The sequence below is a fragment of the Myotis davidii genome, unplaced genomic scaffold (assembly GCF_000327345.1).
Source record: "Myotis davidii unplaced genomic scaffold, ASM32734v1 scaffold456, whole genome shotgun sequence".
NCBI lineage: Eukaryota > Metazoa > Chordata > Mammalia > Chiroptera > Vespertilionidae > Myotis > Myotis davidii.
Window position 1 is genome coordinate 283,238 of NW_006287375.1, and position 23,089 is coordinate 306,326.

The 23,089-nt window shown below is 41.2% G+C and overlaps 1 protein-coding gene across 1 annotated transcript in view; it reads right to left on the bottom strand.

Moving 5' to 3' along the window:
- Positions 1 to 11,597, bottom strand: part of HSPA4 (heat shock protein family A (Hsp70) member 4) — a 43,308-nt gene extending 31,711 nt beyond the window's left edge. Inside the window, exons 1-2 of the mRNA XM_006759138.2 lie at positions 11,198 to 11,597; positions 1,183 to 1,240 (exon numbers count right to left, since the gene is read on the bottom strand). Of these exons, the coding sequence (XP_006759201.1) occupies positions 1,183 to 1,240; positions 11,198 to 11,304 (165 nt within the window). The 5' untranslated portion in view covers positions 11,305 to 11,597. The remainder of the gene's footprint in view (positions 1 to 1,182; positions 1,241 to 11,197) is intronic.
- Between the last annotated feature and the right edge of the window lie 11,492 nt (positions 11,598 to 23,089).

Here is a 23,089-nt window from a genome sequence, read left to right on the forward strand (position 1 = left end):
GACCCTGGCTGGAGAACCCAGACAGAACCTGGCTGAAGAACCTGGCTACAGAATCTGGCAACCGAACCTGGCTGGAGAACCTGGAGAACCTGGCTGGAGAACCTAGCGAGAGAACATGGACACAGAACCTGGCTGGAGATCCTAACCAGAACTTCGCTGGAGATCCTGACCAGAACTTGGCTAGGGATCCTGGCTAGGCTGCTGATCAACTGAATGCTATCTCTGTGTAATTCCTTCTTTGCCGACTCCGTCTACACCTTTGGGAACCCCTGGACCTGCTGGGGTTGGACCCCAGCACAATGCCTCCCAAATCAGGCCCAGCTTCAGCAAGCTGCCAAGTAGAAATTCAATGCCACAATTAACTATGTCAACCAAGAACTAGGCAGCCAATTTAATATACTAACTATTCTCAATAATGAAAGAAAATTTTAAAAACAGGAAGAATTCACTGAAATTTTAGAAGAAAAGACATTCAATACAGCTGTATACTTGCTATCTACTGCCTCCTAAAACATCTTGAACTTTTTAAAAATAAGATTATAAAACACCCGGTTTAATTAATAATCAACTGGCCAACCACCATTTTCTTAGGCTTATGAATTTTAGGCCCTTCTGGGTCCAGAAAGAGAGACATGTATTCATTCTATATTTTGCTCCAAATTGAACCATAAAAAGATTAAATATGCAACTCCTTAATGTCACAGCAACCTCAGACACTCAGGATAACAGAACTCTTGGGACTCTGCTGCTCTGAAACCACCAAATATGTCAGATTCCTAGTTTACAAAATAAAGTAATGGTAAGTTAATGTGTTTCTACAAGTATGCTTTCCTTCCTTGAAAACCTTGATTAACAAGATCTATTCTAGAAACATCAATGACCCTCAATATTAGTAAGAAAGGCCCAAGGAGACAACTTTAAAGAGCATTTTAAATATCAAGGAATAAGCAAGCCTTGTTTAAAACAAGTTCTGGGCAAAATACATCCTAGCAGTTTGCATTAAACAGATTATACTGTTCATGCTGTTCACTCAAGTGCATGCAAATAGGGATAAGTCTATCTCACATGCATGCACTGCCTACCAGTGCTAGACACATAATGAGCACACGAATAGTTGCTAAACGGAGGGAGGGATACACCAGAAAAATAACTCATTTTAGGAAAAAACGAAACTCTACCTACCTGGCTTTTAGCTGCTGCTCCAATTGACCGATTCTTAGGACCAAAAGAAATGCAAGCCCTAGAAGATAAAACAAACATTTTAGTATATTACATTCTAAATTAATGTAACATTACAGTACATCCACAACCGTACCAGGCAAGATTTCTGTCTTCACTAAAAAACCGTTTATTTTATCAGCACACAGTAAGTCTATGACTTTAACCTTTATAGTGTTCAGTAAAACTGTCCACAGAATAGGCTGCCTCTTAAAATAATTGGAGTCCTCTCATTTACATGTTGCAGTTTTATGTGATGACAATCTGTCTAAAATACTAGAGAGTTGGACTAGCCAGTCTCCACTCTTCGCTCATTCTTGAAGTGCGATGTTCAAATCCCAACATAAAATAATGTACCCTCATATCAATTCATCAATTAAATGTTCTTTGTTTTTTAAAACAACTTATAACTACAAAAAGAGAACAGCCTATAAATTATGAAAACTCTTGTCCTTTAGTATATAAATAAAAAGTAATTTTTCTAGAACTAGCTTCTGAGGACTCAACTTCTGACAAAGAACTTCATTCCCACTTCTGAACACATTCTTCCAAATCACCTATTCAAAAAAAAAACAAAAAAAACTGGGGGATAGGGGAGGCTAGGGGGCTATCTAGGGCAGGGGGAAAAAATGGACACATATGTAATACCCTCTGTAATACTTTAAGCAATAAAAAAAAACAAATCACCTATTCATATACTGCCTATTGGTTTGACCTATTTGCTGCTTAATTTAGAAAGCGAAACTGAAGCCTGCTTAAAGGTAAACTACTTTAAAATACTATGCTTAAGCTTAAAGTCAGCTATATTGGAGTTGAAGCTTTTGCTATCATGACCTCTATGCATCACTCTTTGTTTTTTATTCTAATTAATCCCTATGTTACCCTGTATTCCCTTAATTTTCATATATCTGTCACCTCCCTTTACAGTAGCTGCTTTCTCTTAAGCTATAAAATCAAATTTACTACCATCACCTAAAAAAAATCCCAAAAGACAAAGCTCTTCCAAGAGTCCATTTCCCCTTAAGGTAGTAAAGCCCACTTTCTTCTGCTTTAATTATCATGAATGCATAAATTGTTCATATGTAGTATCTCACTTAATCCCCATCAACACCCTATCTTATTCGCATTTTATAGGAAACTGAGATCAAAAAGTCATTAAGTAAATTTATCCAGGGCCATGTAATCCATGAAAGCAATGGAGTAAGATCATTTCTCCATACTTTACATTCTAGTTTTGGCTTTCTCTATCCTCCCTGGAAACCTACTTCTTTCAATTTAGCAGAGTAAGAAATAGGTCTCTGGAGTCATGCTGCATTGGTCCAAATCTGAATATTTAAATGACCTTACTAAATAAATTAAGTAGAATTGTACTTAAATTTACTAGCCCTATGCACAGGGGTAGAATGCTGGGCCTCTCTGGACCTCTGTGGCCCTTTTCAACCAATGGGGTAAGTAAGAACCCTGTGAGCTAATCTCCCAGAGCAGTTATGGTTTAGCTTGGTATCATCAGATTTCCTCTGAATCCTACACTCTGTGGGGCTAGAACATGCTGGGCATAGCCCCTCATGAAGCTCAGCCTTCCTGCAAATATACCAATCACTAAAAATATTTTTAAATATATTTTTACTAGAGGCCCAGTGCACAAAAATTTGTGCACTTGTTGGGGGGGGGGGTGTGCCTCAGCCAGGCCTGTGCCCTCTCGCAGTCTGGGACCCCTCAGGGGATGACCACCTGCAGGCTTAGACTTGCTCCCCCGGGGGACTGGGCCTAAGATGGCAATCAGACATCCCTCTGGCAGCCCAGCGTGCATGGGTGGGCCGGCTGGTGTGCCCTGAAGGGTGTCCCGGATCAGGGTGGGGTTCCCGCTTGGGTGCCTGGCCAGCCTGGGTGAGGGGCTGCTGGCTGTTTGCAACTGGTCACATCCCCTTAAGGGTGTCGGTCCCCACTGGGGTGCCGGGCCAGTCTGGGTGAGGGGTTGAGGGCGGTTTACAGGCTGGCCAGTGACTGAAGCTCCCAGTCTCTCCTTTTTTCTTTTTTTCTTTTTATTCTGGGGTTTATTTACCTTCTATAATTGAAACATTGTTGCCATCACTGGCGCTCCCAGCTCTGAGGCCCTGGCCAGCTGAAAGCAGGTATCTGGCGTTTGTTTAGCTTCTATAATTGAAACATTGTTGCTTTCGGGCTCAGAGCCAGGCTGCGGCAGGCAGGGAACCTTGGCTTCCTCCATCACTGGAGCAAGCAAGCCTCATTCATGTTCGCTTCAGCTGTGTGGCTGCCGGCTGCCATCTTTGTTGGCAGTTATTTTGCATATCTCCCTGATTAGCCAATGGGAAGCGTAGCGTAGGTATGGTTAATTACCCTTTTTGTCTTTTATTAGATAGGACTGGCTGACGCCATTTTGGGGCTCAGCCAATCTGGTTTTCCAGATGACCTAATAAATTCTTAATTCTTTACCAAAAAAACAAAACTATATATGTTTTATTTGTTTCAGAGAGGAAGGGAAAGGGGGAGAGATTGGGGGTCGAGGCAGAAACCAAGGCATGTGCCCTGATGGGTATTTGAACCTCAATCTCCTGGTTAATAGGTCGATGCTCAACCACTGAGCCACCATGGCAGGGCTACCAATCACTATAATTTTTAAAGTTTTCTGAGCACCACTTAAATAGCTCTGCTATCAACAGCCTATAAGTGCCCTTCAGGAAATTAACCAAATCTTACCACTCCATTCACTCTCTCCTCTCCTAAGCCTATCGATTGGTAAAACTACATCTTTCTAAAACTACCAGATCTAATTTCCTAAAGTGTATACCACCAATACCTCAATCTCAACATAACTAAAAGGCAATGTTAATTATTTTTCATTGTTTTCTGCAGCCTTCTTTTCAAACCTCCATCTCAAAACAATTATTAGCTCCAAGAATAAAAAACATTTACGTTCCCAACTTTCCTGTATATCTTGTTGAAAGGTTAATTTCCTATTCTATCTAGATAACTCTAGAAGCAAGAGCTTCTAATTACCTTACCAAGAAAACCAATAACCAAGAAATAAAGCCCAGATTCTTTAGGTCTCTCACCATCCTAACCCTATCCCATCTTCCAACTGCACCTCCATGCACATAGTAACACCCAACCCAATTTAATCAGTCTTCCAATTTTCCTGCTTTGCTCATGCCACTTTCGTCACCTGAAATGCTCTGGTCCCTTCTAAATCAGTCATTCTCCAGAAATATCACCCACTCCATCTGTGAAGCCTTCCAACTCCCCTCAGGTAAAAATTAATCATTCCTACTTATTAAAACTTGTTGGACTTTGGGCAATGCAGATATAAACTATTTCCGACATCACAGAATATTCTATAGCACAAAGCTGCTCTAAGTAATTTTCCTTAAAGTCAGTTAACATTTTCACTTACTTTTAAAATCTACATCTGCCTTTTTAACAGTAAGAAGTGTTTCATACATCTTGAAAAGCTAAATGAAAGTTTGTATCAGTTCAAATTATTCATCTTTTTTTTTTTTTTGGTCTATGCATACACACACTACAGATAGTTCCCAACTTCTTACAAAGCAAACAAATGTTACTAATAGAACATCAAGCTTCACTACATAATACAGCAGTAACACCTCAAACAAAGTATATAACTCCTGTAAAGTATAGGAAACGTCCACACTTTTACCATATCATAGAAAATCAATATAGTATCACTACTTAATTCTTACATTCTAAAAATGCTCCTTAACAATAAGCCATCCATTGCACCAAAAAAAGAAATCCTTAGGGGGAAAAAAAAGAAGAAATCAACTTGACTGAACACATATGCAGTAAAAAGAGCTAAGGGTCTAGAAATAAACAGTCTCAGTCTACCCAAATCCCTTCTCTGCCTTTCTGTGTGACCTCTCTGTTGCTTAACCTCTCTGACATTCAATTTCTCATCTCTAAAATGGGGAAATTATAGCACCTCCCTCATATGGTTGCTATAGATTAAATTTTGTTGATCCACTTATAAAGGGCTTATATTAAGAGTCTGGCATATAATAAATTAGGAGCCCAGCGATCGATTCAAAATCACACGGCGCCGCCACCCTCGAGTCACCGGTCCAGCCTGCCTCCCTCTCAGGCCCTTGAAGCAGCCTCGGCCGGGGCTGATCAGGCTATCCCCCAGCCCAGGAGCAAGGAGGCCCCTGCCGCCCCTGCACCCCACCCCCCCACACACACTGCGTGTACAACCTCCTCCTCCTGTCCGGTCCACCCATTACGTTGTCCCAGTTAATTAGCATATTTATCTATTTTATAGACAGATATAGATAGATAGATATTAAAAGATTAGCTATTATTATAGCTCCAGTGAAGCCCTGATCTGAGTTTCATACAAAAATATACCTACCAGTATTCTATGAAAATTCTGCTTCACCTTCTCAAACTGTCCACTAAAATCCAGTCATCTTTAAAATCATTTATCCATGAGAAATAAAAAATACTTCAATTAAAAAAAAACAATTTAATGACCAATATGTCCAACAGCACAAATTGAAGGGTTTTTTCAAACTAAAAGCTTAAAGAAACCTAATTTGTAAATGTGAAGCCCAAAAAGATTAAGTTGAATATTAATTACTGCCAGCATTAGAACCTAGTTCAGTTCTTTCCAGTGCAAGCTCACAGTAGAAAATTAAAAAAAAGTACAAAGAAAGTAAGTTACCTGTAATTCCACAAAAAAATCTCCCTCCAATCCTAGAGGGCTACCATTAGCATTTAGGTGAATACTTCTAATACAGGCATAACTCGTTTACATAGCACTTTGTTTTATTGCTCTTTTCAGGTGTGTTTTATACAAATTGAAGGCAAGACTCTCCACCAGCAAAAAGACTATGGCTGGCTTCATCGCAATATTCGCTCTATTGCCATGGTCTGGAATCAAACCCCTTATATATTGAGGTATGCCTGTAAATATAAGTCCTAAAAGAGACTAGATTAAAAAATTCAATTTGTTTCTCTTCAACAGATCTTCTGAAAAGTCTTCAGTGGTTGAATTATTCTGTCATGGAACAAACTCCCTTGTTCCACAGCTTTCATTATGAGCCTTCATATACCAGGCAGTGTGCTAAGCATTCTACACTTAGTTCTACCAAATACTCTGAGAGAAAAAAAGAAAAAAAACCTATCTCTGTCCCCATTTTATAATGAAGAACCGATTCAAGGATTCCAAAATCATTAGGACTCCTGGACTCCAAATCTCATACATGCAAACTTGAGTACTTTGAATCAAACCATTAAATTTATTCCTATTTCTACACTTTTCTTGGGACTCTCCCAATCCTTTCCTATATGTATTCTAATCCTATTTGCTCAAATCCCATGCCTGCCTTTCCTCATCACTCCATCCCCCACTGATGTAATGTCTCCTCTAAATTCAGTATTTTAAATCTGTACATAAATAAACTTCCACTGTGCTTTTATGTCATTCATATTTCCAACTAAAACGATTATAGCTGTAAACAACAGAACTGCTATCTTACACTTCCCCTACACTACACACAAAGCCAAGTTAATGCTGCTAAAAATGTGAAGTACTCAGACACTTGCTGTTTGACACTACTTTTCCTCCATTCCAAATTACAGGTTGGCATTGTTGGAAATTAATTCAAATCAAGTTCAACACTGTTCTTATCTTTATTTCTATGACTCTAGTCCTAAAAATAATAATCTTAAGACAGAGAATGGCACTGATCTCCCTTTCCTGGGTAAGAAATACTACTGACCAAATATTTATACACATTCTGATTAGGATATTAAGAACAGCTGCTATCCTTAAAAGGTAGTTTCATGTTTGTGTGAGTACTCTCAGAGTGTTAGGATGGCTGTTGCTCTACTTTCTTAAAACTAAGAAAATGAGCTTTTCAGAGAACCAATAGTATTTAGATTATCAAATAAGAGATGGTGGCAAAATGATTTGGAAATGGTTATTATATTAATCAGAGTATCCTCTGGTTACTTAGTCCCAAACTATCAAGTACCCAAAAAAGTTGATATCAAACAGAACAAGTAACTCATTTTCTGAGAGACATAGTTCCTAAAGCACAGCAAATTCCTGAGTCAGTAACATTTGCACATTAAAAGACACGTATTTGGGGGATTTTGGGGGTGGGGAAGTGAGCAAAAAGGAAAGAGAACTCATGGACATGGACAACAGTGTGGTGATTGTGGGTGGATGAAGACAGAGGGGATAAATGGTGATGGAAAAATAAAATGAAAACATTTTTCAGCCACAAATTTGATGAATCCTAAAAGGCAAACTTCTATAGATTTCATTTTACTGTACCAACATGACTTAATAAAGAGGATTAATGAAAATATAAAAAGGTCATAATGGCAACATTAGCAAATACTTAGGTGGTATTAACTATATGTCAGGCATTATTCTAAATAAACACTTTAGTTTAACTCCTTAATCTTCACAACCCCATTAAGACTGAGAAATCACTCATGTTCCTGGTATAAATTAACCTAAGTTTTTGTAAAGTATTATGGCAATATGAACTAAAACTCTAAGCATATATATCCTTTATCCGAGCAATTTCACATCTGGAAATCTACCCAACAAAAATATAAGTATTAACATGTAAACATAAATATAAAAAACGACTTGTTGAGCCCTGGCTGGGTGTCCCATACATCAAAAGATTGCGGGTTCAATTTCTAGTCAGGACACATGTCCAGGTTGTAGGTTCCATCCTAGGTTGAACTGCATACGGGAGGCAGCCAATCATTGTTTCTCTCCCTCTCGAAAACCAATAAAAAAAATCCTGCCCTAACCCATTTGGCTCAGTGAATAGAGCATCGGCCTTCGGACTGAAAGGTCCCAGGTTTAATTCCAGTCAAGGGCATGTATCATGGTTTCGGGCACATCCCCAGTAGGAGGTGTGCAGGAGGCAGCTGATCAATGTTCCTCTCTCATCGGTGTTTCTAACTCTATCTCTCTCCCTTCCTCTCTGTAAAAAATATCACTAAAAAATATTTTTAAAATAAATAAATAAAAATAAAAACATATCCTCAGGTAAGGATTTAAAGAAAAATAACATCCTCAGATGAGGAATGGGAAAAAAAGATAACTGGATGCCCAGGTGGTATGATCAGCGGTAGACCCATGAATCAAGTCCTGGTTAGATTCCTGATCAGGGCTCATGCCCAGGTTTCAGGCTCGATACCCAGTAGGTGGTGTGCAGGAGGCATCATAAATGAAGATTCTCTCTCATAGTTGATGTTTCTATCTCCCTCTCTCTTCCTCTCTCTGAAATCAATTTTTTTAAAAAAACACATTTTTTTAAAAACTGCTTGTTGAAAAACTACTTGTAATAGCAAAATTTTAGAAATAATCTGTTTGAGGAAAACATGTCATAGCCATAATACAGAATTACATATTTAAATTAACTCATATTTGATTCTGAAAGATGTCTAAAATACTGTGAGGAAACGCAGGTTTACAGTTGTGCACATGCTAAAGTTTATTCTTGTATTACTATTTATTAATTACTGTATTATTTTCTATACCAACTATAAACCTACATTTGCCCCACTGTGTATAAGTTAAAGAAATCAGTTACAAAATATGATCCCTTTTGTTTACACACACACACACTATATTAGTAGAATGTAGAAAAAGGTATGCAAGGATAGAGAGCAAATAATTGAAGGAAACAATTGTAACACTTTATAGTGTTTCTATTGTTACAGCAAACAAGTGTCTTAAGTCAAGAAAAAAATGTTTGTTTAGGAAACCAATGGCAAAGTTCCTGTAGATTACTTCTACCAAATTTGTATGCAAGGTTATATTTTAGTTCTTAAGTGATTTAAAAAAACTACTTTAATATTTTTGATTTCAGAGAGAGGAAGGTTAAGGCAGAGACACAAACATCAATGAGAGAGAAACATCAATTGGCTGCCTCCTTCACATCCTCTATAGCAGACAGAGCCCAAAACCCAGGGGTGTGCCTGACAACTGGTGACTTCCTGATACATTACGCTCAACCACTGGGCCACACCGCCTGGATATGAAATCATTTTTAAAGAATACACTTTTGAAATACACCTGTTTTCGAATTCACAAATGATTTACAAAATGAATCTAAGTGCTAGATAATGTGTTAGCTGCTGGATATTGAGCTTTAACAAGACTGTCTTGACTGCAGATCATTGTTAATAGATCAGCGTTACTTTCCTTAAATGTGTTTAAATGGGAATATTTTGGTGCCTGGAATGGAAGTGTGATGACGGTGCTTCCAAGACTGCTCCTGCAGGGTTAAAACCTGCATTTTTATAAAAATTGATTTGAGCCTCTGCAGGTGTGGTTGGGTGTCCTCCCCTGCACTAAAAGATGGCCGGTTGGATTCCCAGTCAGGGTACATGCCTGGTTGCTAGCCCCATCCCCAGTGAGGGACCTGCAGGAGGCAGCCCATGGATATTTCTTCTCTCCCTCTCCCTTCCTCTCTAAAAATCAACAAAAAATATTTTTTTAAATTTTATTTGAGCCAATCAGAGGACAACCAGAAGCAAGATCTCAACAGATTGAGGGAAAAAATGCTTTTTAAGAGACTCCTTTCATAACCACAGCAATTAGACATGAGAAGTGGTGTAAGAAGTCTGAAGCTTTAATTAACAAATTAACCTTCCTTTTCTTTATTCTTTTAAGTGTTTTTATAGATTTTAGAGGAAGAGGGAGAGATAAACATCAATGTGAGAAACATCAATCCACAGCCTCCCACACGAGGGAGCCCGCTGGAGCCCGCGCCCTGACCGAGAATCAAATTGGTGACTCTGGTGCATGGGACGATGCACCACCAACTGAGCCACAGTAGGAATTTGAAGAAATCAAATTAATAACCACCCTTTCAGAGAGTAAGAGCTGAACGTATACATAGTTTCTGGGTGTCGGCAGAGTAACATCTCAAACCTTATGTTTGCAAGAAATTCATTCCTCCCTGAAGTGAATGTCTTTACATGTCGTTTAGATCTAAGAGCAACGGGATGACTTAGATTTAAAGAAAAGGAAGGCTGCCCTGGCCGGTGTGGCTCGGAATGAAGCTTAGAAGATTTTGTCCAAGAGGAAGACAATGGATTGAAAGGTACCTCTATGTACTCAAAAAGTAGATTCTTACTCTAACCAAGGAAAGTCCTGGGTGAGTCCTGATTTTTTAGGCCTGTGTTTATACTGGTCCCATAACATGATTCTAGATGTCAAAATGAGCACCTGGGTCATTCATGAACTGATTGGAATGGATTACTGTGAAAGTGGATGCATGCCGAACAGCAGTAAATGACCCACTATAGTTTAATATTCTGAAACGATGTGGAAAAAAAGTGAATGCAAAGATATCAAGAAGGCATCGATTTTATTAAATCCTTTCCTCATTTATGACCGTAACCACCCCAAGCTTGAGATCTTTGGTCCCTCAGCGTGAGCCTCGGGTTCTCCGGCTCCCTCGCTTCCGGGCGCCGCCCCGCCCCCACTCACGTGGGACTCCGGCCGCTCCAACGTCTTGCCGCGGGCAGACGAGAGAACCCGTTCAACTTTTATTAAGTGCCGGCTGTGTGCAAAGCTACGAATTCTGTGTTAGGCTCAATGAAAGTCGGTACGCCCTGGGCCTGGTCCCTGCTCGCTGAGAGAGGATCTCGGACCACCCTACATCCCAGGCCTTCCTGACCTCCGGCTCCTACCTGTGCCCTCCGCTGAGCCGAGTACCCGCTCACGGCTTCGCTCAGCCGGCGGGCTACAGGGAAAAGGCCTCGCCCCTGGCGCAGAACCACACAGCAGGTCGCGGCCACTAGTGACCTGGCGCCCAGCGGGGGTCCAGTATCCACCCGTCTCTTGGCCCGGAATGGAGATGACTCCCCGGCCCGTGTTCCTCCGCCGAGAGGGTCGCAGACCAAAGCAAATACTACCTCCCCATCCCCCAGTGCACGCGGCCGTGGCCTGGCCCACACTTACGGCGTGCAGCGGTCGCTGTACTCATTAGCTATGGTCTCGATGCCACCGGCGCGTGCCACAGCAACGTAGCAGCTCTGGAAGCCCAGGTCTATGCCCACCACCGACATGGCGCTGGCTACAGCTCGGGCTCGAGCCCGGGTCCGGCCGGCGAAACAGGACACGGACCCCGGCGGGGCTGGCGCGCGGAAAGTGGGCCGCGTAGGCCAGGGGACCGGAGCTAGTGAGGGACGTAGGGTTGCCCACACGAGCGTCTAGGTCCTCGGAAACCGAGCCGCTGCGAAGCGTGCTGCTCAGGCCGGCTCCGGCTCAGCGGCCGCAGAGAGGGCGCCGGGTAGCGGGGGCGGAGAAGATCTCGAAAGATCTCGTTGCGACGAGAGTGAAGGTGCAGAGCGAGAACTGCGGAGGAAAAAAATGTTCTCGCGAGATCTCGACTCCAGCTCTTCCTTTAGAGTTCCCGCCCCTAGTCACGCACAAGCGTACGTCAGGTCCAGGCGTGGAGAATCTGGGAAGGTAAAAAAAAAAAAAAAAAATCGGGAGGCGGAGCTAGCCAACTGAAGCTGCGCACAGAATCCGCCGCAGCGGCTTTCCACCGAGGCAAAGAACTGGGGAGCACCTCTCCTCCAAAAGAAAGGAGAGCGGGCTGGAGGCGGAGTACTGAGGAGGTATCTTTAGTCTACTTCCGCCGTTTTCTTTATATCCAAAGAAACTTCCGGTGGTGGGACCTCCTGCGCTCCAGTTCCGAAGGCTCTCCTACTCCCCTAGGGGTAGGTTGGCCCGTAGTGGGGAGGGCAGCTGTTGGAACATGGCTCCAAATAAGCCGAGCTATGTCAAAGTCAAAGACAGCGCCCTCTCCGCTCTCGATCCCACCGCCTTGGTTTTTTGTTTTGTTTGTATTACGCATTGTCGCACCGTTCTCTACTGCACTCCTGTCCTTAAATCAGGCCGAGGGACCTACAGGACTTTTATTACCAACATACTCCAAGCACCAGTCCTGAGCTGGATGCAAGGGACATCGATGATAAAGTACCTGGGTCCATTCAGACCAGCCTGTAAAGTGGTGGGATTACATAAGGTAATGAATAGTCTTTTAAAGTAATTTTTATTGATTTCAGAGAGGAAGGGAGAGGGAGAGATAAAATCTCCAATGATGAAAATCATTGATTGGCTGCCTCCTCCACACCCCCTACTGGGGATCTAGCCCTTGACAGAATCAAATCCCAGACCCTTCAGTCTGACTGCAGGGCGACTCTATCCACTGAACCAAACCAGCTAGCAGGGGTGGGCAAACTTTTTGACTGGAGGGCCACAATGGGTTCTTAAACTGGACCGGAGGGCCGGAACAAAAGCCTGGATGGAGTGTTTGTGTGAACTAATATAAATCCAAAGTAAACATCATTACATAAAAGGGTACGGTCTTTTTTTTCAATAGTTTTATTCATTTCAAACGGGCCGAATCCGGCCCGCAGGCCGTAGTTTGCCCACGGCTGGCTAGGGCATGATTTGTTTTCCATTTTTTATTTTTTTTGACATTGTTGCAGAATGTCTTCCAGTCGCTAGCTACTAAGCAAGCAGGGAATGTAATGGGTACCTCTGCCAGGCTTGCTTTCCCTCCTCTCTCTGAAGCTGGCAGAATATTAGCCACTCTCCAGACATGATCCTGCGAGGTGGAAACTAATCTTAATTTAAGGGCCTCACTTGCAGGGGCACCTGGGATAGCATGACTTGCTGAGAGTTAAGGAGTGTTTCAGGTGTGGAGGGGAAGCCAGCGTGCGATCAGCAATAAGCATGTCTGATAAATTGCTTGATGAGATTCAGAAGGGGAAGCTTAATCTTCAAGTCTCCAGTAACTTTTGTGATTCTGTTTTTTAAGGGCCCCTAACACACAGAGTTTTGTATATGTTTTTTAACTTAGGTTAACCTTGACCTACCTTCCTCTCCTATTTTTCTCCTACCTAGGGGCATATCAATCACCTCAAAGACAATATTGGCCTTAATTATGACAGTCTGTGTCCACTAATCTATTTTGGGTTTTTAAGCACTGAACAGAGGCCAGGCCCTAGGCTGGAGTGTCTAATCCACCTAAAAGATTACTACCTCTGGCTTACACTGTGTCTCTCTGCCTTCCTTCTTGTGGGAGGCCTCCCCAGCCTTTAGCCAAACTGGCAAAAAGGCACACCCATCTCTCTTTATGTTCCAAGTTCATATCTATTGACCTTGGCACTGGTTTCAGTTTAAAATACCATCAACCCTATCAATCTTTTTAAGGATTTGTTCTTCTCAAAATAAAACATTAACATCGGTCACAGGGAGTACTCATCCTGCTATAAATAGTTTCCTGGATCATCAAACTTATAGCTCAAGAGGCTATTCTGGGATATTTAAATAAATGAAGTCAGAAAAAGTTATTTAAGAATTCTGAAGAATCTTAATGACAAGTTTCCAAGAATCACAGTTGTGAAGCAATGAAATTGCCAAAATAATGTTGGACACACTGTGAGTAAAGCACAAGTTCTTTTCATTCAGCAGACTACCCTGAGTATTTTTTTAAAATATATCTTTATTGATTTCAGAGAGGAAGGGAGAGGGAGAGAGAGATAGAAACATCAATGATGAGAGAGAATCATTGATCAGCTGCTTCCTGCATGCCCCCTACTGGGGATCGAGCTCGGTAACCGGGGCATGTGCCCTTGACCGGTATCAAACCTGGGACCCTTCAGTCTGCAGGCTGGCGCTTTAGCCACTAAGCCAGTGGTTCTCAACCTTCTGGCCCTTTAAATACAGTTCCTCACGTTGTGACCCAACCATAAAATTATTTTCGTTGCTACTTCATAACTATAATGTTGCTACTGTTATGAATCGTAATGTAAATATCTGATATGCAGGATGGTCTTAGGCGACCCCTGTGAAAGGGTCGTTCAACCGCCAAAGGGGTCGCGACCCACAGGTTGAGAACCGCTGCACTAAGCCATACCAGCCATGGCTATCTTGAGTATTTTAGAAGAAGGAAGTTATTAAATGCCTTTCTCTCATACAATGGTTAAATTTAGTACCAAGCAATCAGGAAGGTATTTGTTTGTTTTAAAAATACAGTATGCATAGGCTGTTCATCAATGAGATAAAAGGTTCGAAATTGGGAATTTATAATCATCCCTGCCAAATGTCCTGAAGAATATACTTCTGGGGCAGCTTCTGCAATTCTTTGCTTCAGGAGGAAGCTAAAAGCTCAGATAATGGTGTATTCTGGTCTCCCTAATCTGATAGTCAGTGGACCAGTGTCCTTAGTTAAACCAAAATTCTTATATTACACTCTATAAAACTCTGATTGCTCAACGATAATTACCATACCCTACCTCATCTTTAGCTCCTACAGTATGTGCTAGACATTGTGCTGAGTGATTTGGACATTATAATTCATTTAATCTTCATAGCAAGCCAATGAGGTAGGTATTATTTTCCAATTTTATAGAGAAAAGTAAGACCTGATGAAATTGAGTAACCTGTTCAAAATCATACAGCTTTAAAAACTTTGACTTCAACATGGGTTTCCTATACTACACCACTGCTTTCTTTAAGTTCACATTACTTATAGAGGCTCATTAAAGTAAATATGGGGTGCGGAGTGCCTAACCGGTTTGGCTCAGTGGATAGAGCATCGGCCTGTGGATTCAAGGGTCCCAGGTTCGATTCTGGTCAAGGGCATGTACCTTAGTTGCAGGCATATCCCAGTGGGAAGTGTGCAGGAGGCAGCTGATCAATGTTTCTCTCTCATTGATGTTTCTAACTCTCTATCCCTCTCCCTTCCTCTCTATAAAAAATCAATAAAATATATTTTAAAAAAATAAAAAATAAAGTAAATATGGGGGGGAGAGTAAAATAAATAATTCAACTAGAATAATTCACTATTGACATTCTGGAATACATTCCTTCCTTTCAGTATTTTTGTTGTATATGATGGTTGAATTTGGTTGTGCCTTTTTTAACATTAGGTTAAACCAGCCTTTCCCAAACTATATTCCCCAGGACAGTGTGCCACGAAATATTAATAGGTTAATATCACCATTTTAAAGGCTCTGAGAAGTCCTGTAGAAATCTGTTTCATTTTGTTTAATCATAATAAAAGTATAACTATAAGAAGTATAATTATATAGTTAAGGAGTAGTAGAATACAATTTAGACTCCCGATTTTTCCCCTCAAGCATTTTTCTAATCATATGTTCTTCTGATATAAAAACTACCATTACAGTTCACTTCTAACTCCAAGTTGACTGAAATCCTAGGGTCCTTCCTCATTCTGCCAAACTGTCTGCTTACATAGCACCACTGTTATCTCATTCTCCGAAGCCCCAAGTTTTGCCCTTATTCAGGCTGATTACACTGATATATATATATATGATATGACATCATTATCAGTCCCACCCTTTTTCTCTTTATAATCTTAAAATGCTGGATGAACTTCGCCCAGATTTCTCCAAGCCACAGAAGCTGATATGATCATGAAAACTTAACCCCTTCATCTAGGTCTCTTGATCAACAAAAATTTTCCTGGTCTGACTCACAACCTCTGTATCCATCAGCTCCACCTTCTCTTCAACCAGCCCCAGACACAGCCTTCTTCCACCTCCAGCAGCTGGCATTCCAGCTCCACCCCAAAGTCCTGCCTGTTGGTCTGGTCTGTTGAGAGCAGAAATATGACTCTGACCTGTTCAGCCCAGTTTTACTCTGGCTTGTCCTGTTCCAAAGTGTGGAAGGACTCCCAGCTCTCCTCCACCACCATCAACCATCCCCCCCTCCGCCCCCTGCACCTCACCACCCGGCCCAGGGGGCTGTCCTGCTATAGTTTCTACAGATTACACAGCTTTCTTTACCATCTTTTGTTTTCATTATCAAATTCATCAGGACTCAGTGTACCCTGTGCTGGTTTCTTTTCAGCTGGAAACAGGTCATTTGTCTCAGGACAATGCTCTTTTCTACATGCTCTCAGACTCAAAGACAATGACTTTAAAAGGTCTTGTGGCCTCTGATAACTCACCTTTCCTGATTAAGGAGGAGCCCGGGTGTGTATATTTGTAATTTGATAAAGAAACAGTGTTATTTTGAACAAGTTGATGTGGCATTCTGCCCATACGTTGTTTCCCAATCAAAGGAGGACCACTTATTTTCTTGTTGACATGTAGTTAATGTTCAAATGCAATGTGAGTTAAAAATCTAAATATATCACAGATGATTACAGTTTGACCCTTGAATGCTAGCAGTATAAGCCCTAACTCAGAGGAGATGACTAACATGTTTTCCTGGCAATGGCACAGGAATCCATCCCTAATGCAAAAGGCAGCAGCAGCAAGCTGAAACAAGAGAAGAGGTGATCTGAGCTCACTGGAAGCGTCAGTTTCTTTTCCAAACAAGACAAAGACAACCCTAGAAAAGGTGACCAAAAAACATTTCCACTATGAAGATATTTTGATACAGTTATCCCTTGGTATCCAAGGGATTAGTTACAAGGTCCCCACGGGTACCTAAATCCCTTATATAAAATGGTGTGGTATTTGCATATAACCTATGTACATCCTCCCGGATACTTAAATCATCTCTCGATTACTTATAACATCTCGTATATTGTAAATGCTGTGTAAATAGTTGTTATACTGTATTCTTTAGGGATTTAGGGGATAATGATTTAAAAAGCTGTACATATTCAGTGCAGACTCAACCACAATAGTCTTAACTACATAGGCCTAACTACATAGTACATACATGGCAATGACAACATAACTTTTTTAAAAATATTTTTGATCTGGGATGCAGAACCTGTGGATACAGGGGGGCTGAATGTATTTGGCAGAGAGTAGGAGTAGAAATATAGTTAAGTCATTTTTCATTTTTTCTTTTTTTTTTAAATGCCCTTGACCAGAATGGAACCCAGGACCCTTCAGTCCGCAGGCCGATGCTCTATCCACTGAGCCAAACCAGTCAGGGCTTTTCTTTTTTTTTAATAAGTCATTTTTCAAAACTGGGTTATTCGCCCTTTAAGAATACTATTAAATACGAATATATTTTGTGCCATTTCCATGAACGGCAAAAGTTTCATTTTGAAGAAAGAAAATTGATCCTAAAGATTCCAACTAGATAACTTTATTGGGTTCCACAGCCAGCACCAGTGAGAATATCTTTTTTGTATTCCAGTAGTATCAGCAGATATCATGAGTAGTCAGGAAGGAGTAGTACATTCATATTTGGCATGTCTATCTTACCTCTAAGTGAGATGAGATCCAGAGCCCCCCCCCCATCTGACCTCTTCTAGCCCTTTAGAATGCCAGTGGGGTGACAAAAATGCCTCCCTTAGGGCTTCTCTCTAATGTTTTTCCTTAGAGCTTCTCTAAAAGTAAAATCCCCTTCTGCAGCTGGGGAGACACAGTGACAATCTGGCACCTCCATGTAAATGAACAGAATAACCACATGAGTAACAGGAAATCCATGAATGAGCTTCTCCTCCCCCCTCCCACTCAGCATGTACTTTCATGTTCCTTAGGTGAGTGTCTTCCTCTAAGATTTTCCATGGGGTTTCCTAAATGCAACACAGTTTCACTGCAACATTTGATTATTGCTGCTACTTGTGAAGCAAGGCTGGCCACTTACCCTTCCTCTGTGAGAGGTGACTTGACCAAAGGTGTGGTTGCTAGCAAAGCCATCCTATCAGAACTGCAAGAAGGAGCACAGTACAATTAAGTAGTAATAATTACAACTATGGACTGGTGCTAGAAAGGACAGACGAACAGAAATAAAAGTCCAGAAACAAACTCAAGTATGAGAATTTAGCATAGGATACATGGCATTTTTAAAACTAGTGGTGGAAGGGGTGATGTTGGGACATTAGCTAACCATTTCGGAAAAAATTTTAGGTCCCTACCTCAAACCATATACAAGAATATATTCCTAATAAATCAAACACTTAAAAGTTTACAAATTAAATTTCAAAAATAAAGCCATGTTCTTCCCCCAAACCAATAGAGGAGGTTGCATAGAAGAAACTGAAGAAACAAAACTTCATGGCCTGGGAGTAAATTCAGAGTAAAATAAATCTAATAAAAGTAAAAGCAGAATGTTGAGTGTCTTTATTACTAAATATATTTCAAGTGATCAAACAAGTTTTCTGATTAGAATTTAAAAATAGATTATTCTGTTCTTCTGCCATTAATTTGGTTCAGAAACATGCTGTTTTGAATGTCTTGCTGCTTTTTTGGATAAGATGGGATTAAAACTTGGAGTTCTGAAAAAAATAAATAAAGCCATGTAATTACCAGAGAATAAAGGTGAATAAATACATATTCATATATATTTATATAAACACGCAAACATAGTGAACTTTTTACATATAACACCAAAAGACAAAATCTGTAAAAGCAAAAGATAGAAAAATGAATGCAAAATAACCACAAACAAAATAAACGACAATAAATATAAAGTTAATAAAAACTATCCAAAATTGGGAGATAAGGCAAAAATATTACTGCTTATTCTTTAAATATCATAATAAAACAAAAGAAAATGGCCCAAACTCTGTAAAATTAGATATTAACTTATAAATTGCAAATGGTTTTCGTATAGGAGAGATGCAAATGATTTTTGTCCAAAGATTAGAAAAGATATGCCCAAAGATTATGCTTTTATTGCATTGTAGAACAATAAAAGTTTTGTATTAATCTAACAATCTAATTTCAACATTCTTTCTTTCACTTCAGTCTCTTGAATTCTGCATTGAATTAGCTTTACTATCCTGCCAGTCCCCTATTAATGAGTTAGATAAAGCACTGGCATGTCTTCATTATACACATTTGTATGCTTTTTAACATATTTTTGTTTTGCTTTTACATTTTTTTTAATTTATTGATTTTAGAGAGAGAAAGGAAAGAAGAAAGAGAAATAAACATTGATTTGTTGTTTCACTTATTTATGCATTAATTGGTTGATTGTTGTATGTTCCCTAACTGGGGATCAAACCCACAACCTTGGCTTGCAAGAGGTAGCTGATCAATGATTCTCTCTCATTACTGATATTTCCATCTCTCTCTCCCTTCCTCTCTGAAATAAAGGTCTCCAAAGAGAGACCTCTATCTCCAGAGATAAAGAAGTATTTTTAAAATATGTTTTTTAAAAAGTTATGGAAATGAATAATGATGATAGTTGCCAACATTGTGAATATACTTAACTAGAGGCCCAGTGCACGAAATTCATGCATGGATGGGGTCCCTTGGCCTGGCCAGTGATCAGGGCCAATTGGGGTGTCTCCCCCAGTCCCAGTTAGGGCCAGGGGAAGGGACCACAGGAGGTTGGCCTGCCATGGGAGATCAGCTGTGGAAGTGCACTGATCACCAGGGGGCAGCTCCTGCATTGAGCATCTGCCCCCTGGTGGTCAGTGCATGTCACAGCTATTGGCCGGTTGTCTGGTCAACTGGTTGTAACGGTCACTTAGGCTTTTATTTATATAGATATCCTTGAAAACACAATGGGCAAGCATGCTTCCCCTGTGTGCACAGGGGAGGGAGTATAGTTGACAGCCTACGGCTCTGCAGCACGAAAGCCTAGCTGGGCTTTAATACTAGTTCCACCATTCGTTGCCTGAATGACTAGGCGTGTGGCTTAATAGTCTATAAGCCTCAGTTTCCTCACCTGAAAATGGGGGATATATAGGACCTAACTCAATTAAATAAGAGTTAACATAAAGTGTACATTGTCTGATTCATAGCAATTGCTCAAGAAATATTAGAGATGGTTGTTATTGTTGTTGCTCAAACAGGATATTGCATGAGATTTTTCCCAGTTGTCTCATGATTAGTGATTAGAACCCACAGGTAAGAACAAAAAAGTGCTAACTAACCCACACCCTTAAGAAAATTGGCAGTAATTGGAACTAGGTAATTCCCCCAAGAGAGTAGGTAGAAATAGCCTAGGCACTAGAAATAGTGGTCGGCAAACTGCGGCTCTCGAGCCAAATGCAGCTCTTTGGCCTCTTGAGTGTGGCTCTTCCTAAGCCTTAGGAGTACCCTAATTAAGTTAATAACAATGTACCTATCTGTAGAGTTTAAGTTTAAAAAATTTGGCTCTCAAAAGAAATTTTAATCGTTGTACTGTTGATACTTGGCTCTGTTGACTAATGAGTTTGCCGACCACTGGCCTAGGCCCTAGGGTTTCCAGCCTCTTTCCCACTTCAGCCACCCTAGAGTCTAGTGGTTCTCAACCTTGGCTGCACATTAGAGTCATCTGGGAATTTTTTTAAAAATCCTGATTTCTGGGCCTCAGCCTCCGGAAAGTATGTTTCTTTGTGATGGGGTGGGGCCACAACATGAGTAACAAAGAAACAGAATTTCCGGAGGATGAGGCCCAGAAATCAGGATTTTTAAAAAGATTCCCAGATGACTCTAATGTGCAGCCAAGGTTGAGAACCACTGCTCTAGTCTCTGTAGAAATGAGGAGTGAAAAGGGAGCCGGTGATTTGCTTTGTGGGGTGTGCAGACTTCATGGTGAAAAATGATTTCTTCCTCCCAGTAAGATATGGTTGGAAGTTGCTGTCCCTCCAGGGAAGACTCTGGAGAAGGGAGGTGCTTGTAAAACCTGGAGAGAGATGCATGCAGGAAAGGGAGACCTGCATCCTGCATTTTCCTTGGCCATCTGCTGAGGCAGTGTGCTTGCCAATTTCCCCCTTTGACAAAGAAGGGACAAATATGAACAAAGGAGAAGAGAACTAGAGCGAGCTGGCTCTAAGAAAAGGCCAAGAGGGGAAAGTAGTCTGGTGTGACAGGGAATATATTCTCCCTGGATATGCACATTGGAATAGGTGCCTGAACGTGGACTGTCCCCAGTCCCTACCCAACAAGGCTGCTGCTGGGAGAGGTGACCCTCGTAACAAGAGGCAGCAGTTGAGAAGAAATGGTCAAGCTAGAGCTGGGGGCTTCCTTATCAGGGAACTGTGGAATAGGAGGCCCAGACTGGCCCTCTAAGGACACCTATACTGGACACCTGTCATATACACTGGGCATTAACACAGAGGCCCATCAGCATAGACTAGAGAAACAAGAATAACCAACAAAGACAGCATTACAGACACACTCAGGAAAGCATGAAACCTCTTGAGTCAAGGATTCTATTACCTCCAGCTAAAAGTCCTTTTATTTTTTTAATATATTTTTATTGATTTCAGAGAGAAAGGAAGAAGGAGGGAGAGAGAGAAACATCAATGATGAGAGAGAATCATGGATCAGCTGCCTCCTGCACGCCCCCTACTCGAGATCAAGCCTGCAACCCAGGCATCCAAGGCATGTGCCCCTGACCGGAATCAAACTCCGGACCCTTCATTCTGCAGGCCGATGCTCCATCCACAGAGCCAAACCAGTCAGGGCTAAAAGTTTCTTAATATATTTCTTTCTCTGAGGAACAGATTTCTCTCTCCATAGACTGGCTGCCCCTCAGCTCAGAATGAACGTGCTTCAAGCCCAGCCCCACAAAGGGATCAAAACTGAAGACCTTTAGTTCAAATCTAAAATTCCCCAGGAGGGGAGGTAGAAGAGGGCATAGAGGCGATAAATGATGATAGAAAAAAAATAATAAAATAAAAATACCAAATTCCCAGGTAAGAGATCCTGACTGGTCCAGCATAGCTGGGAATACAGGGTCACTAACACTCAGTCTCAGAGGACTGTCATTATGAGCTGAAAACATCTCAAAAGTTGTCTTACAGTGTAGATGTAGTGACAGAAAATGTTATGCCCCAGAATACTAGAGTTGAGGAATCCAGATAGGCTTGGGTGGGCTTTGAAATATACATTATACTTGGGGGGGGGGTACCATACCTCACTTTCCAGAGAGTTTCACAAGGTTATGATTAAGGACTGTGAGGTTTGGGAAGGAGCAGAGGAATCTTGATCTTTTAAGAGGAAGTAAGGGAGGTCATTGATTGCCAGGAGAGAGACATAGGTCATGTCATTTACAATGTGGCCACCTTCTACTACCCCCTATCAATCTTCAATAAAATCATGAGATGCTTAATGTGATGGGATTTCTGGTGGGACTTGCAAGGGGGATGCAGCTTCATATCCAAGTATGACCTTGGGCAGGAACAGAGAGAGAGAAGGTAGAAGGTACAGTGGAGGGGGTGGGCAGCCAGGGAATTTTGATGAATGAGGATTTATCTGGAAGAAATACTAGAGCATCATTCCAAATTTAACGTGAACTTTAATAAAACAATCGTCATGTGTCTGACTTAGTAATTAAGGTGTTTGTATCTAGAGCACAGAAGTGTCTCATCTCGCTAGAAAAGGGAGAAAGAGCTGAGAGGGGGATTTTCATTTCAGCTGATTTGCTTTGCATTTGCTGTAAGGCCTTTCTAATGTTTGGCCACTTGTAGGTCTTTGCAAAAACACTGTTACCTTTCCCATTGTATCTAGATGTGACAAGTTTATATGGAAAGATCTTATAGAATGGTCCTGTTATAGGACATAATGTACCGTATTTGCCGGCGTATAAGACGATTTTTTGGCCCTGAAAAATATGCCTCCAAGTGGGGGGTCGTCTTATACGCCAGGTACACTTCAGATAGACTGCCCATAGTGCTTGCCCCGTGCCATAGTGGCCTCCCGATGCCCGCCCACTTCATTCCACATACCGTTCAGGCATCAGCAGCGCTGCTGGGTGTATGCTCGGCTGTTATGCGATTTTGCTGTTATGCGATTTTACCACACTCGCAAAATCGCACACAGCCGACCATACACCCAGTATGATAGCGCAAAATCACGAATCGCGATACCATACTGGGTGTATGGTTGGCTGTGTGCGATTTTGCGAGTGTGGTAAATTCGGGTTACCGTATATTTCTTTACATATGCATTGAATTTTAAAGAAGGC